Source organism: Glarea lozoyensis (genome assembly GCF_000409485.1).
Source record: "Glarea lozoyensis ATCC 20868 chromosome Unknown GLAREA13, whole genome shotgun sequence".
Classification (NCBI taxonomy): Eukaryota; Fungi; Ascomycota; class Leotiomycetes; order Helotiales; family Helotiaceae; genus Glarea; species Glarea lozoyensis.
This window is the reverse complement of record NW_007360987.1, coordinates 644,444-660,015: the sequence shown is the minus strand read 5'-3', so window position 1 is coordinate 660,015 and position 15,572 is coordinate 644,444. Positions and strand designations below refer to the sequence as shown.

At 45.3% G+C, this 15,572-nt stretch overlaps 7 protein-coding genes across 7 annotated transcripts; 5 read left to right on the top strand and 2 right to left on the bottom strand.

Annotated features, from left to right (window-relative positions):
- Positions 1-465: 465 nt before the first annotated feature.
- On the top strand, positions 466-1,673 carry GLAREA_10161 (NAD(P)-binding Rossmann-fold containing protein; the record flags this gene model as incomplete). Its single annotated transcript, XM_008080211.1, has 2 exons — positions 466-792; positions 903-1,673. 2 exons carry the CDS (start codon positions 466-468, stop codon positions 1,671-1,673), a joined length of 1,098 nt encoding a protein of 365 aa, XP_008078402.1.
- A 388-nt stretch (positions 1,674-2,061) lies between these two features.
- GLAREA_10160 (uncharacterized protein) lies at positions 2,062-2,403 on the top strand (the record flags this gene model as incomplete). Its single annotated transcript, XM_008080210.1, has 2 exons — positions 2,062-2,146; positions 2,189-2,403. 2 exons carry the CDS (start codon positions 2,062-2,064, stop codon positions 2,401-2,403), a joined length of 300 nt encoding a protein of 99 aa, XP_008078401.1.
- Positions 2,404-3,277: 874 nt separating this feature from the next.
- Positions 3,278-4,106, top strand: GLAREA_10159 (Cytochrome P450; the record flags this gene model as incomplete). The annotated part of the gene is made up of 2 exons (XM_008080209.1): positions 3,278-3,705; positions 3,755-4,106. The coding sequence occupies 2 exons, from the start codon at positions 3,278-3,280 to the stop codon at positions 4,104-4,106; spliced, it is 780 nt and encodes a 259-aa protein (XP_008078400.1).
- Positions 4,107-8,768: 4,662 nt separating this feature from the next.
- Positions 8,769-10,584, bottom strand: GLAREA_10158 (chromate ion transporter, putative; the record flags this gene model as incomplete). Its single annotated transcript, XM_008080208.1, has 4 exons — positions 8,769-9,397; positions 9,454-10,043; positions 10,119-10,240; positions 10,324-10,584. 4 exons carry the CDS (start codon positions 10,582-10,584, stop codon positions 8,769-8,771), a joined length of 1,602 nt encoding a protein of 533 aa, XP_008078399.1.
- A 361-nt stretch (positions 10,585-10,945) lies between these two features.
- On the top strand, positions 10,946-11,602 carry GLAREA_10157 (Phosphoglycerate mutase-like protein; the record flags this gene model as incomplete). Its single annotated transcript, XM_008080207.1, has 1 exon — positions 10,946-11,602. The coding sequence occupies one exon, from the start codon at positions 10,946-10,948 to the stop codon at positions 11,600-11,602; it is 657 nt and encodes a 218-aa protein (XP_008078398.1).
- Positions 11,603-12,216: 614 nt separating this feature from the next.
- On the bottom strand, positions 12,217-13,823 carry GLAREA_10156 (NAD(P)-binding Rossmann-fold containing protein; the record flags this gene model as incomplete). The annotated part of the gene is made up of 4 exons (XM_008080206.1): positions 12,217-12,294; positions 12,343-12,528; positions 12,656-13,348; positions 13,734-13,823. The coding sequence occupies 4 exons, from the start codon at positions 13,821-13,823 to the stop codon at positions 12,217-12,219; spliced, it is 1,047 nt and encodes a 348-aa protein (XP_008078397.1).
- Positions 13,824-14,222: 399 nt separating this feature from the next.
- On the top strand, positions 14,223-15,414 carry GLAREA_10155 (6-phosphogluconate dehydrogenase C-terminal; the record flags this gene model as incomplete). Its single annotated transcript, XM_008080205.1, has 2 exons — positions 14,223-14,310; positions 14,381-15,414. 2 exons carry the CDS (start codon positions 14,223-14,225, stop codon positions 15,412-15,414), a joined length of 1,122 nt encoding a protein of 373 aa, XP_008078396.1.
- Between the last annotated feature and the right edge of the window lie 158 nt (positions 15,415-15,572).

The following is a 15,572-nucleotide window of genomic DNA, read 5'->3' as shown; positions in this document are numbered from 1 at the left end:
AATCTAGAATGTTAAGACTTTAGAGAAAAGAAAATAGAAAAAATTTATATTATACTTTATAGAATTCTTAGTCTAGTATTATTTATAGTAGCGGGGCTGTTTCGGTAGAAAAACTTCCCAAAAAATCTACAAGTACGAAGTACGGATATAGGGGGGGAACTCGCTTAACCTCCCTTGATAGTGCAGGTGACCCACAACTAGGAGCTTATACGAAGTACGAAAGGACCCCAACCGTGCAATGCTAGCGTAAATATTCCTGATCCTTGTTGCTTCGGATGCAGTTGGGACTGCAGTCGGACTAGTACCATGTAAGCAACCAAGCTTACGTGAACGCATTTTTTTTTGTTTTGGGATGGTCTGCCCAGTCATTTATCCCTGAGACGGCAACGGGCGTCTGTTATATGCTGGTCTGATGACTATTCTCAACCCGCACAATTTTTCCGATCCTTCCTCCACGTCGCCATCATGCCCAGCACCGCGACCAAGATCCAGTCTGCCCTCGTGATTGGAGGCTGTGGCTCTCTCGGCCATCGAACCGTTGAGCAGCTCCTCAAGCTTGAGCCAACACCCCAGGTAGCCGTTTTCGACATTCAAACCAAGATCAATAGAATTCAAGATGTGAATTATTATGATGTCGATATCACAAACAAAGACCAGATATACTCCGCCCTTGAAAGGTCACGCCCAGAAGTCATATTCCACACAGCTTCACCGCCTGCGGCTCTCTCAGACCTTCCGCTTTACATGAGAGTCAACGTTGATGGCACACGCAATTTAATCGAGTGTGCTAAAGTAGGTGGTGATTTTTCGTGATCTTGAGAAGTTCGGCTTCGGCTTCTGTAATCGACAGCATCTTATGTGTCTTCAACAGTTCGAGCAAAGCTAATCAGAAATTTGGACAGGATTTGGGTGTGAAAGCGTTCGTATACACATCCAGTGCATCGGTTGTTCATGACTCCGTTAGCGACATGACAGATGGGGACGACTCACTCCCCCTCCTCTATCTCCCAGACCAAACAGAAATCTACTCGCACTCAAAAGCAGTAGCAGACCAGCTCGTTCTTAACGCGAATAGCACAACCCCAGCGGGTATGCTAACGAGCTGCATTCGGCCCTCCATGATCTTCGGCGAGGGAGACTATGTTACCGGCGAACTCGTCAAACGTGCTGCAGAAGGCAAATACAAGTGGCAGATCGGCGACGGCAAAAACGAATGCGATTGGACATTCAATGAGAATGTAATTCATGCGCAGTTCCTAGCTGCGGAAGCTTTGCTTGACGCCCGTGTCCACCCACCAGCTTCCGATGACATGAAAGTTGCTGGTCAGGGATTCCTCATCACGAATGATGAGCACATTTCTTTCTGGAAGTTCGCTCGGCTGATCGGAAATGCTGCTGGATATGCTACTAAAGAGGAGGATGTTAGATCGATGCCGAAAGCCATTGGAATCTTGATAGCCGCGATTTCTGAGTGGATAGTTTGGATCATGTCATTCGGAAAGCAGAAGTCGCGGATAAACAGAGTGGGCATCAAGTTTAGTTGCATGACTAGAACATTTCATATTGAAAAAGCGAAAAGGGTCTTAGGTTATAAGCCAAAAGTTAGCTTGATGGAGGCTATCGAGCGTAGCGGGAAGTCTTTCTATCGGCCTCAATCAAAAAAGAATGCATGAATAACCTGGGTGCCGGGCGCCAGCGCCCAGATCTGTTTCTTCTGAAACAATAATGCTTTGGAATTGAATCAAGCAGATTCTTTTAGTTATTTGAAGTTCATTTGCGTCACAGAGTATGTTTCCACAAAACGCAGCTAGTGAGCCTGAACATGATTCTCAATCTAAGAATATAACCTAAATTCCTGCTTTTGCTCTAATGCATCTTGTCTCATTCTCACTATGGAGGACAAGAGGTTCCGATAGCCTGCTCTTGACCAGATAATGTCTCAGAACTAACCACCCGATGATACCCCCAAAATGCAACTGCCCTCCTACCACTCTGCCAAGGAGAATGGTTTCCAGTAGCGGGATTCCTAACAACAATGTTATTCGGGGTGCCAAAAACTCCATGGAGAGCGCAGCAGCAGCAGATGACTTTTTCTCCTCAGTAGATGAGAATGCTGGCAAGATAGTCGAACACATATTCTCAATGAGTAAGTGGACACTAATTTGGAAAATCAAGTCCATGGGCTTAGGGTTCGAGCTCCAGATCACCCGACTTGGAGTTTGGACTAAGGATGGTAGAGTCGAGAAGACGATGGGGTATTCAAAGGCGAAATCAACACCAAGGAGGAAGCCTCGCCATGTACTTGGAGTGCAGGTTTTAGAGCGGAGGATAGAAGAATGCTTGATTGCGACGTTGAGGAGTGTTTCTGAACACAAGATAACCATCACTATTGGCATTAATTAGTTATTGAGCTCAAGGTATACTTCAAACAGAAAGAAATATTCACGAACACATATTGAAATATTCACTCCCCAGAGTTTCGTACCCATTTCTTGATAATATGTTGACGCAATTCATGACTACGAAGAATGGTGAACTCCGCGCTGTAGAAAAATATGTGACGTTTTAATTATGATAAAATAGGGGGGAGATTGAGATACCCTGTAGAATCAACGAGGATTTTATCGCTGTATGATACTTGCACTGTAGCAACAGCAATGAAGATCCCAGCACGTGGGATTTGATTTTCCCTACATGCACCCATGACATATGATGATGGCGTCTTAGTACCCGGCAGTGCGGTAGTTAGAGCGGAGGATTTTACCTCAGATTTCTCTTCAGCTTCAGCTCGATATCCACATGTTCCTGGATAGTTGCTACATACGAGCCGCTTTTGACATTGTGGGCGGCAGTGTAAGCGGATGATATGCGCTGTCGCTCCTTGAACACACAAAGAAGCGGGGGTTGCTTAAGAGACTTCCTATTTGGGAAACATTCCGAAGAAGGCAACTTTGGGGGCTTACCAGTAACATTTTTAACTAAAAAAAATTCAAGAATTGAATGTCATGTCACTTGTACACCTGTATACAGTGATGCCGCAATAATGAGCAAGAATACGCGGGAACTGGTATTTAACGATTATGTGAAAGCAATGATGGCTTCAATGGGATCCTCAGAAACAGGTATCGGTAAGATGTAGGAAAATAGACTTCCGTCCAAAATTGGCTATCCCAATCCACTCGGAAAACCTCTGGGACAGCTCTCGGAAGAAATATTTCGAAAGCAACTTCATCCTGGAAATCCTCTCAACGAACTTCAGCATAAATTCCTCAGCAGTATGCACCTATTGCTCACCGCTGAGAATTTATGGAACAACAGGCATGATAGAAAACTTGTATTATCATCATCTCTTGATGGCAAATGCAAGGTTTCTTTGCTTCAATGGGTTCAAGCAACGCCGCTCGAGGGAGCGACCAATGCTTTCTTCGGTGAAGCACTTCTAGCCCGCAACCCCGGACTCCTCGATGACTTTTCGGAATTTGATGAACGCAGTTGGCAACTTAGTAACAAGATTCCAAGGCCCTGGCCGAATAAGATGCAAATAGCAAAACAGAGTTCCCTTGATGCTCTGACCGCCTACTTCCAGTCCCCAGCAGATGAAAGACCGGGAAGCTGCTGGCTGGTACAGACGTTGGAAAAGGAGATGCGAGCAGCAAGTATCGGAGATGTTGACATAGCTGCTAACTTGATGATGGCTTACTGGGTGTAAGTTGTATCCCGATGAAACATCTTGACAAGCTGATGAAATATTTAGTATTAACGGGAATGCCTGGAAAGTTTGCTTCTGGATAATGGCTTATCTAGCCGAGAACCAAGAACTCTACTCAGCTATTAAGAAGGAAGTGGCTCCCGTAGTCGCCATAGCTCAATCTCCGAATGCTCTCAGTGACTGTTTGGACCGATGTCCCCTTTTGACTGCTGTCTACCAGGAAACACTTCAGGTTGTCACCTCCTCAGTCTCTGCTCGAAATATAATAGCACACCTTGAGTTAGGTGGCAAGCTCCTTCAGCCAGGAAACATGATACTCATCCTCTATCGACAAATCCTCATGAACGAAGAGGTCTTGGCTCTAATGAAGCCGGTTTTGATGCTACTCGTTTTCTAAGAGACCCATCCCTCGCCAAAAACCAAAGTTTCCGTTCATTCGGTAGTGGGACAACACATTGTCCAGGTAGATTTCTTGCTCAAAAAGAGGTACTCACTTTTATTGGGATAACGTTGAGTCGATTCGATATTTTCAAAGCCGACCACGAGTCGACGTTTCCACGGCTGGAACTGAAGAAGCCGTGCCTGGGAATTGTGGCACCAGTGAGAGGAGACGACGTTGAAGTGACCATTGTACCACTTCGTTCGTAAACGCAGGTGTATTTTCTGGGAGCTAATGGCAAGTGGGCTGGAATCCTACGAGCCACAGCAACAGGGGTGTTTTGAGACAGGGATTTGAAGAAGGCTTAAGACGTGTAATTCTAGCATTGTAGAATGAATATAGAGGAAACCTGAACCGAAGAGTAAATTCGAACCATGCACCATTCATGGCACATACATGGTAATACTGTAAATAATGTAAGCTGGCTTGCTTCTGAGGGTTTGTCTAGTGAAATGGCAGGCTGTGCTTACTTGAGAGTGTGAGGTAGTGCAGCCCCCAAAACGCGAATATTTCTGTGATCGGAGACAAGTTCCATATCCGGCGTAAGCAGAACGTCGAGATAAGCACAATGCCGTGATAAGCAGAGACGACTACCTATGGCGTACCACGTACGAGCCGTGTTTTTGTAAAAATTTGATTTTGGAAAGGCTCATGTAGGGTAGGTCCGCCATAGACGGCCTGCTTCGCACCCTACCCACTTATGATAGGAAAATGAAGGCGTGCTTTTCTACCACAAACTGTCGATTGTTATCCCCCAAAGAAGAGGCGGCGCATCAAAATCGACCCGCTAACTGTGCCTCTCATGCCGTCGTTCGAAGGAATATTGAAGGAATAGTAAAGTTACCTTTGATGCTCTCGGTTTATCCCCCGCAAAGCCTGTTGCTCTTCTACTTTCATATCACATCGTACATGCTCGTATCGTTTCCTAATAAAACAAGTAGTTATTAATAGATAGTTATATTATGCGATAATTTAGGATCTATAGGAGGTATAGAGCTTTTATAGTGTTAAGTGATAACTAAGTAGTTTTATTATTTCAAACCCCCACAAGAAAAACCCCACAAAATCTCAAGGTAGTTGGTTTGTGGATTGTTGCTCGAGTCAAACGGCTACTATCATCATGTCGGCGACTGTAATCCCCCTAAGTGTTCTGTATAACTTTCCTGGTGGAACACCACCAGCTGGAGTCAACCCAAATTTCATCAACCCCCCAAATCATGATGCCCTAGTGATCTCGTTAAATACTGTTTTGTTGACAATAGTATGGACTGCAGTTCTCTTGAGATTGTATGCTAAGGGGGCTATTTTGCATACCATGGGATGGGACGACTGTAAGCTTTTGAGATCATTTGGTTCTTGATTCCCATTATCTAGAGCTCAACATTCTAACTTGGTTCTTTAACTATCATAGACACTTGCGCGATGGCTGCTCTTGGATCCACAGGACACTCGATCATTCAATATCATGGGCTCCACCTGGGTTTTGGACGACACATTAGGGATATTCGAGCCAGCATTCTTGTTCAGGCGTCCAATGTACGGCTTCTTGCTTCTTGCTTCTACATCTTTCATCTATCCATTCGCGATCTATTTCGTCAAACTCTCCATCTTCCTGCTCTACATCCGGATATTTGGCGTCAACCGATTCGTCCGATTTACGTGCTACTTTTCAATGGCTTTTTTTTACTCTCTTCTATATCGCGTACGTCGGAGCTCAGGGAGCACTGTTGAAAAGCTGTGTCAACGCAGCAGCACTTAAGGTCGGCGTTTGCAAGAATCTATATGCCATGACCATGTTTCAATCAGCATTCAATGTTGCTTCCGACATCTTTGTTTTCCTTGTTCGTATCCCTAGTATAATGAAGCTGCATGTTCGAACAGGACAGAAAATTGGTCTTCTCGCTATATTCCTCGCTGGGTTTGTGGCATGTGGTGTATCAATCGCACGCTTGATTCTTCTTGACAGAACCCTCCGTCGGACAGACAAGTTCTGGTACGCTGCTTGGAATGGGTCTCTAACGTAAGATGAAATTCCTATCCTATAACCCCTCGATCTTCGTCATAGTCCGCTAATTCTTATACCTATTAGTTGTGTTGAAATCAATATAGCTATCATAGCAGCTTGTATGTCGACTTTACCAGGTGTCTTAGCACAAGCAAAGAGGTACGGATCCTCAGTCTATAGATCTATGCGGTCTCGCATACGTGGTTCCCGTAGTGGCGTCACGACTGCTGAATCCAAGGGATTCGAAACAGCAAAAGCAATACTGGTGAGGACTTCACCGCGCCGGCATCACGGAAGAAGACAGTTGAGGATATCAATTACATTCAATTGGAAGATGGCGCCCAAAATAAAGCCAGCACTGAAAACATTTCTAATGCAGATAACAAACCACTCTGGGGTAGATCTTGAGAGAAAGTGTCAGATGGTTAAGATTTCGTGGATGGAAAGGATCAGCATGTTCTAAGTAAAAGTGTTTTTAAGAGGTACTGATTGCAATGAAATCAAGTTAAGGCTCAATAGTGTTAAAATGTTGAAACAATCATGAATTTGTCTCTAGTCTCGGTGTTGGCCATCCCCTCGATATATGTGGCCATTCAATGGAAGTGAGAAGTTGAGATTTGTAGACTTCGAATGGGTGATTTTTTGATTTGGTCTTATCCAATTTGAACTGGAGGGATACATAAATCTACTACCTAAAACTTGTTAATTTTAATTTTGAATCAAATAAATACCTTATTAGACTCTATACATTAGTTTCTTTGATTGGATCAGCCGTTTCTAGCTTATATCACTGATATGGTAAGATAAACAGGATATTATAAACGATATTTTCAATAAGTGTAGATAGCAACTTACTCCTCAAACAAAGCCAATTCACAACCATTACTACTCCGGCATGTAAATTTCAGCTCAGCCTCTTTCAGCCTGACAATCCTTCTCGTCCCGACTTTCAATCTTCCAATGTGCCTCGCGTTCTTCACTATCACGTACCACGCTTCCAGCATAGCTTTATCCTTACCGAGACAATATCTCGACCCTCTCCCAAACATTATGAAGCCCCATAAATGCGTTTCAACGGTTTCCCATCGCACTGGATGGAATTCATTCGAATTCAGTCCAAAGAGAACTTCATCGCGTGAAAGCAAATCTTCGCAAGGGTACCGACAATTGCAGAAATGGAAAAATTAACTAAGGGGTCGAGAACGCTTGGGACAGTGGCGTCAGTGAGTAAGATGCGCCCGACAAGAGGAGATACCGTGTTTAGCCGGGGAGCTCGAAAGTCTTCGCAAGTTCCGTTTCTCAGAGTGAAGAAGCATAGAAGTTTTGGGAGTGAAAAGACGTGAACCCCTTTTTCGTCGTTCCTCAAAGGACAAAAGCCCGGAGACGATCAAGTATAACTCTCATACCGAAGCAGAACATCGCGTTATGGAAGTCGTAGATGAAACCTCCATCGTTACCATACATCGTGAGAGCCTCTCAGAGCTGATAAAGAACCAGGCCCTAACAGAAACTATATGGCTGTATGAAGAAACTAATAACTTCGAGCGTGCCGCTTGAATCAACGAGTAGAATGTATTACCTACCAACTGAATGAAAAGAGGCTGTGAAGCGACCGTTCCGCCATCCGTTGTAATGTGAGAGAAGAACTCCTTGGTAGCAAGTTCCAATGTGGTGAGTTGTACAATGTTGGGATTACGAAATATGGGCTTAAGTCTCAGCCTTAAGAAGTACGCGCGAATGTTCCCATACAATTGCATCAGAGGTAATAATTCCCTCACCACAAAACATATCCATCCCGGGTAGTCGAAGTGGTGTTACACCCCATTTAATTATCCCGCGGATTATTGCTCGAACATTATATTGCTCGAACATTCTATTACTCGAACATTCTTGGGATCACGAGTGTTGATTGAGTGTGCAGTATGAAACGAGATGCGAAGGTTTTGCCGCAGCGGGTGTGGTGCTGAGAACTATGGGAACGTTTAAATGAGCTCCAATTACATAGTCTAAGCCAAAGAAGGGTTCTTTCTGGGAAAATCTGGGAGAGGTAACCAGCCCTGTTAATGGACAATGAAGTTTTGTTTTTGGCGGGTTGAAATGTCGCAGAGAAGCCAGATGATACCACGTAGAATAGCCGAGATGAGAGGACACTCAATTCAAGAAGAGGAGAGGAATTAATTGGGAGGAAATTTTGATGATGGCTGGAAAGGAGGGAAGAGTAGGGTTATGATATAAATGCATGTGCTGGTTGCCAACTGCGTGTGCGTCGAAATGTGACTATTGCTATTGTAGTTGTTTGGCTTGTTGGTGTTGGCCCCCTTTAACCATTTAAGCGAGCACAGAAAACCCAAGTCTCTGTAAAATACAACGTAACAATGTAACTAGAGTACAAGCTAGTCGAATTTAGTAAAAGAAAATAGAAGAATTTCATCTTCCAGAGGTATAAATAAATAATGCGTATTACTAAAGTATCACTAAACTAAGGAAATTAAAATTTCATAATTTACTACAATCCACCAAGTCCATATAGTTTAAAAATAGTACTCCAAAGCTATTTACAAGAAGACGTTGATAGTATAGATAATAACAGTATGAGAAAGCGGTAAATTTGACCATTATCGTCCAACTGCACCGTACCAGCAAAGCCCTAACACGGCGCCCATCACAATGGCAACGGCCGGGGGAACATTGAACCAGGCACTCTCCGCGTATGTAACTGCCGCAACTACGACCCACCATGGTTCCGATGCCAAACTCCGTCCACGACTGTCTTCAGGTACGAGATAGCCGATCTCCCACAGTCTGTAAACGGCCGTAAAAACTAAGCCCACGGCTGTCGCATTTACTCCTCGTAGTAGGTCTACTACCCACTTCTTTGTCCGTAGCACCCGCCAGAAGCTCTGCATAGCAACAGCTAGTGTGATTCCAGGAACGAAAATGCCAAGGAAGCCTAAGAACGCACTAAAGACAGTTGGAAACTGCGAGCGTTGCAACGCAAGTGCACTGAGGTATACAGCAAAGTTGAAGTTGGGACCAGGGAAGGCCTGAATTATTGCCAGACCCATCAGAAAATCTCTGCTACTGACCCAGCCGGGATCGACAACATATGAACGAAGAAGGGGAATAACCACTGGACCACCACCAAAGATGATAGTACCGGCCAGATACATGTTGGCAAATAGATCGAGAGCGAGCGGGGGGGCCTCGAGAGTGCCTCGTGCTACAAGAATGGCCGTAAAGGAAGCTACAACCCCAGGTCAGCATGTCCAAAAATGTGAAGAGCGAATGGGAAATGATTACCAAAGAAGACAGCGGTAATCGCGATCCCAGCCTTGATACGGATCACATGGTCTGAGACATCATTTCTGGCAGCTTGCTCTGCGTCTAACCGTGAGTTGCCTGCAGAAGTATGCTGCAAATCCAATGCTGTATTGCTTGATTTGATAGAGCCCGCAGCAGTAACATTCCTTCTATGTATATTATCGTGGCTGTCTGTTCGGTCATCAAGCTGAATAGTATTAGTGACACCAAATTCCTCTCCTGTGGACTCTGGGTCTCTGTTTCTTCGATTGAGCTTTGCCCTCGCCTTGCCTATCATTTGACTCATCCAGCCGTCCCAGATGACGCTGGTGAGACCACCGATGAGCATTAGCACGGGGAAGTACCATAATGCATTGTAACATAGACCTGCACACGCTCCAAAAAGTACTAGGATACGGGTGAGCTTATCTTTGATTGCTTTCTCAGCAAGCTGCACGGCGGCTAGTGCTACGATGCCAACGGTCGAAGCATTTAGTCCAGAAAGAAGGGCGTAGACCGGTAAGGGCAGAATCTCATTTATACGCTGGACACCAAGAGACAGAGCGTACATGCCGATTGCTCCGGGAAGACTGTAGACATGTATGTGAGCTTCCTCGAGAGCAGGACGGTGTATGAGTGCTCGGCAATAAAGTCGTGTAACTCACCTCCAGATCAAAAAGACAAACAGAGCTGGGATGAAGCCAGCGTGTAGCAATGTGAGGCAGAAGATCATCTTCGTACTCCCGGGGCCTGGGAGACCCTGGCATATTGCAAATAGTTCTTGATACTAATATTTGGTCGTCAGCCTAGGTCCGTTCAGAACAAGAAAATTTCGCATATGTAGGAATAACACATGTGATATTTACGCACAGTCTCCTCGTCCACCCATTTCTGCTTTCCACCTCTACCCTCTACAAATCTTTGGTGCAAGATCTGGAAATGCACTGGCGGGCCGCCAAAAGCTGTGAAGCCGAGATCCCAAGTACGGAGGAAGACATCAGCTAGTCGATTGGGAAGGGAGTTGTAGTTTCCCTGAAGCGGGGCCGCATCACCAGGAGACTGCCGGGCAAGATCACGGAGACGGGAGAGGTGGCTAGACAGCTGGCGAGGAATGCGCACTGCGAAGGACATTATTGTGTGTGGGCTTTGAAGGGCACTCCACTCTTCTCTTGATATCAAAAGGCTCAGACCGCGACGACGACGACGAGAGACTCTCGCATCTGGACATCACGTGCGATCACGTGCGGCTCACCAAGGAACTTGGCGATAACCTCGATGCATATTTCCAGCTGAACTGGAAGATGCCGACCAAATGAAGATACGGCCTCCATACACGTGCTATGGCGTGCAAAGGAGCGTGTGTCGCGTCTTTCCTCGACCGCGTCTTGGCTCTATCGCAGCAGCTGGCTCCTTTTGCTTTTGTCAACATGTGTGATTCATTGATTCACATTGATGCACCAGATGTCAAAGGTGTCAAAACCAACGTTCCACCATGGTGACCGGGAGCCAAGTCCATCTCGTCCGACACGCCGAATCTGTTCACAATGTCACCAAAGACTTTTCTAAGCTCGACCCTTCTTTGACCTCGCTCGGCTTTGAGCAAGCTGCAGAACTTGGTAAATCATTCCCGTACGCCGGGCGCGTTGGTGTGGTTATCACCTCCCCTCTCCGACGCGCTATCCAAACTGCTCTCACTGCATTTTCCGGCATTCTTGACAAACAATACTTTGATTCGAGCTCTGGACAAGGTGTCGAGAACGGTGCAAGCCTGATAATTGAACCGCTTTTACAAGAGCGTAGTGCACTAGCCTGTGACACCGGTTCCGATCGAGCGGAATTGGAAAAGGCTTTCCCGAGGCTGACTTTTGACGGCTTGGGGGATGCCTGGCCGTCGAAGGACGGTATTTTTGCTGCAGACGACGAAGCAGTGCAGGAGCGGGCAAGGAAAGTGCGGAGAGGCCTGGTAGAACAGGGTGAGAAATCGAACAGTGGGGAGAAAACTGATTTTGTTGTTGTAACACATGGCGTGTTCATGAAGTTCTTAGCAGAAGAACCGGAGATTGACCTGCCAAAGGCTGGTTGGAAGAGCTACACTATTCAAAAAGTGTCGCCGGAGGAAGTTAATCTCGTCTCGGTTGCCACGGAGTAAGTATATGGCTGTCAAGTGGAACGGTGTCATGGTGGTCTTTTTATTGCTTAAAAGACTTGCTACGACAGGAGAATCAGTTGTCGATGCCTGTATGGTGCAATAATGGCTGATTCTCCTACGGCGTTGTAAGGCATACACACCAACACCACTACTTTGTTAGAATATGTCCGGAGACCAACGTGAGGTCTAACAAAGGTACTAGATATAGTGCTACTGATATTGGAGAATATATACATTTTATCGAATTTAGTTATGTCTACATATCAATTCTACCGAATCCACGTCTAAAACAAAGGGAAAAATCAAATCACGATTCACAAACCTCATTAAACACAGCGAACCACGTGCTCGATAACCGTCTAGAGGTTTGTTGGCAATTTCACAGAACTCTACTTCAATAATGTAGTTTAATTGATCTGTCACTCGTCCCGGAGTCTAGTATTCATGAAAACATAGAGCCTAGAGCCTAGAGCCTAGACAACTAGTCTGACGCACAAAATTGTATGTCTGATTCAGAACTACGCTAATAAGTAATAGAAGCTACTAAAGCATAGCGAGATAGGTGATTGTCTGTGGAACACTAGGTTATAAAAAAGAGTGATAGGACGCTCAAATTAGGACTCTAAAACTGACGACCAATTTTCACTTTCGATATACTCCTTATTGGTCGTCAATGGGACAGTGAAAGTGAGCTAACGCGATTAGTAAGAGACAGATCCCGTGGCAAGGTAGAGACTTACTTGTTCAGGTGCTACAACTGATGAATCACCTCCATCAAAGCCAAACTCTTCGAGATAGAGATATGTATCCGAGAGCTCTTGTGCCAACGGTTTTGGTACACCCTCTACAAACTCTTCCGCTGGTACCGTCTTAAACTCTGCCTTTACACCAAGAACATCTCCCCACGTCTTAGTCCACTCTGGCCACTCCAAGAAGTTAGCATATGAATATTTCTATGTTTCAAGAGAAAAGAGGAGTGTCTGAGGATGAAACTCTTTCGCAGCCAATTAGAGCAGGAGCTTAGGAGGGAGAACAAAGGAGAAAGTCGCATACAGTCATGAATTGAGATGCACCCATAAGATTCAGCCCTGGAGGCGCATCAACCAATGCCTTGACGAAGGCTCCGGTATCTCGATGCGCCACTACAAAAGGATACATTTGGTCGGCCGGAACTGGTCTGGAGATCACGAAACCGCCGTCAGGCTGCTTGATTGGAGCCATGGCTGGAAAAGCCTTCCAATTTGTAACATAATGTCCCATCAGAACGGAACTCATCAGTGCTGCCAATTTCGGAAAACGACTCTGGATAACACGGCTCATCTCCGATTTTGTGTCGAAATGATATATAGTGGTGTACTTTCCGCCACTCGCCTTTCTGGCATCGCATAATGAGGAGAGGACAAATCGCTCCAAAGTTTTCATGACAGCGGGTGATGCTGCAACTTCTGCAATATTGACTCCCTGTTGGACTTCCAGATCGTAGGCAATTTCATTCGGAGTTCGGCTGGAAGAAGCATTGTTCGATACCATCGCGGCGAATAAATGCCCAAAGAAGTCTGTGTTGGAGAAAATCACATGAGCACCTTCAAAGGCAGGAATGAGCGACTCCTTGTTGTCTAAGTCGGCTTCGATAATCTCAACTCCCTTGGCTATGAGTGTTTGAGATGCCTCGCTTGATTTGTTTCTGGAAATACCACGGACTCGCCATTCCGAGAGTCCTAAGAACGTATGAGCAACAGCAGATCCCTACATTGGTTAGTACTAAAAAAGAGTAATAACCAGATGAGTTGAAGACCACTCGCCTGTACTCCAGTAACGCCAACTACAACGATAAGTCGCGTCATGATTTATGATTTGGTGTATGTAAAAGGATGTGAAATGGATCGTATTGAACTGTTTGTAAAAGGTATTGTTGGCATTTTCAGTCCTTAAAGTACTGTTTGAAAACCCATAATGCTTCGGGATATGGACTTCATAACTCTCCGTGATTTGAAATCTTCACTCCAAGAGGGACAATTCATACGGTATTATTGTGAGATGTGGACAATAGAAAGAGAAAATCATCGCACTCATTAGTAATGTTTGTCACTTTTGAAGACTGAGACCGGATATATATATCTCGCTTAATTACCAACACTCCGGAGCCGACCGGATCCGACAAACATTCCGGGCTCTGACCGAAAGAGAAGAGGTAGATACTCTCTGGAGGAGTCATTGACATGTCGAAGTCCAGTCCCAAAATTAATTTGGGAACATTCGTTCTTAATGGCTTGGAGTCTCGATAGATCGGTAAGTAGTAATTGGAATATATTTTCAAGTGTTCGGAAAAGTTCTTCGAAAGTCCTATCTCATTTTGAGTAAAACATGTCAGCTGATCTGCTCCTGCTCCACTTCAAAAACATCGTCGCGCGATTACTCGTCAACGCAACGTACAGAGACACTCACGAAAGAACGCTGTGCTGTGCAAATGCATTAGTCTTTCTAACCAAGAGTAATGATATCGTCTCCTTTTCGATATATTCCAAGAGGAACACGAATAGCTTCGTTCGGAAATCCTCGTGATCGGTATGGTTCCAAGCTCATTCGTCAGACTCTAGGAGGTTGGTACGATACACGTGAAATGAACAGTTCGACCAATTATGCCGAGAGCGTCCATATTCTTGGCGTAGGGAATGTTGGCCGACTTTTCGCTCATGCTATTGCGAACGGTAAGAATGCTCAACAGGGGCTCTCGATATATCCCGGACTTGAAGACATATGGTTACTAAATCTCAGTAGTACCCCACCCTCCTCAAGTAACGCTGTTATTACATCGTGAAAGTCTTCTTGATGACTGGGAAAAGGCCAATCAAACCATATCACTCACTACCGGGAACACGATTTCAGCATCGGGGGAGTACAAGGTCGAAGTCCTTTCACCATCAACCACAGATATCATTTCAAACTTAATAGTAGCAACAAAAGCGACAAGAACTGCTTCCGCTCTTTCGGCAGTCAAGCATCGACTGAATCCACAGTCTACGATCCTACTAACACAGAATGGGATGGGCATATTTCCAACCTCAAAAGAGCCAACGAAAAACCCAAAATACCATCTACAAGACACTGGAACTTTTATCGAAGCAATCAACACCCATGGAATTTTCTCAAATGGTCCATTCTCGTCAATCCTAGCCGGACGAGCAGAACTTACACTTTCTTCCTCTACCGGACTCAATGAAACCAACTCGGCACTGACAAACCTCCTCACATCTTCCACCATCCTCAACGCGGATACAATCCCCTACCCCGAATTCCGCCTCCGCAAACTCGAGAAACTAGTAGTCAACGCCTGCATAAACCCACTAACAGCTATATTTGCCTGCAAAAACGGAGAACTATTCACACAACCCCCAATCGTACAGCTCATGCGTCTCCTACTATCAGAAATATCGCAACTGCTCCAAAATCTGCCAGAAATCCGTGCGCTCGATCCATCCGAAGATCTTGACGTCCCCACTCGATTCTCCATCGAGGAATTAGAGTTGAAAGTCCTAGCCGTAGCAGACAAAACTGCGGCGAACACATCTTCGATGTTACAGGATGTGCGCGCGAATAGGGAAACGGAGATTGAGTATATCACTGGGTATTTATTGAAGAGGGGGAGAGAGTGTGGTGTTGATATGCATTTCAATGCGCAGGTGTATGATATGGTGCAAGCTGGGAGGACGCTGAAGGCGGAGGATGTGGTGCATGAGTTTGGGATGGGGGAGGGGTATTTAGGGGCGCTGTTTGATCCTATGGGTTGGGTTTATTCGAGGAATTCGGGATGATCTAGTGTACATTATAAGTTTGTAGGGAGAGGGGAAAACGTCAAGTGACCTTTGCGATTGATATATCAGGGGGTAATGTCTCAAATCGATTAAACGACAAGTGCTTGCTCTCCGGTTCAGGTGGTAGGAACGTGCTGGAGAATTCTGGAGGAGGAACT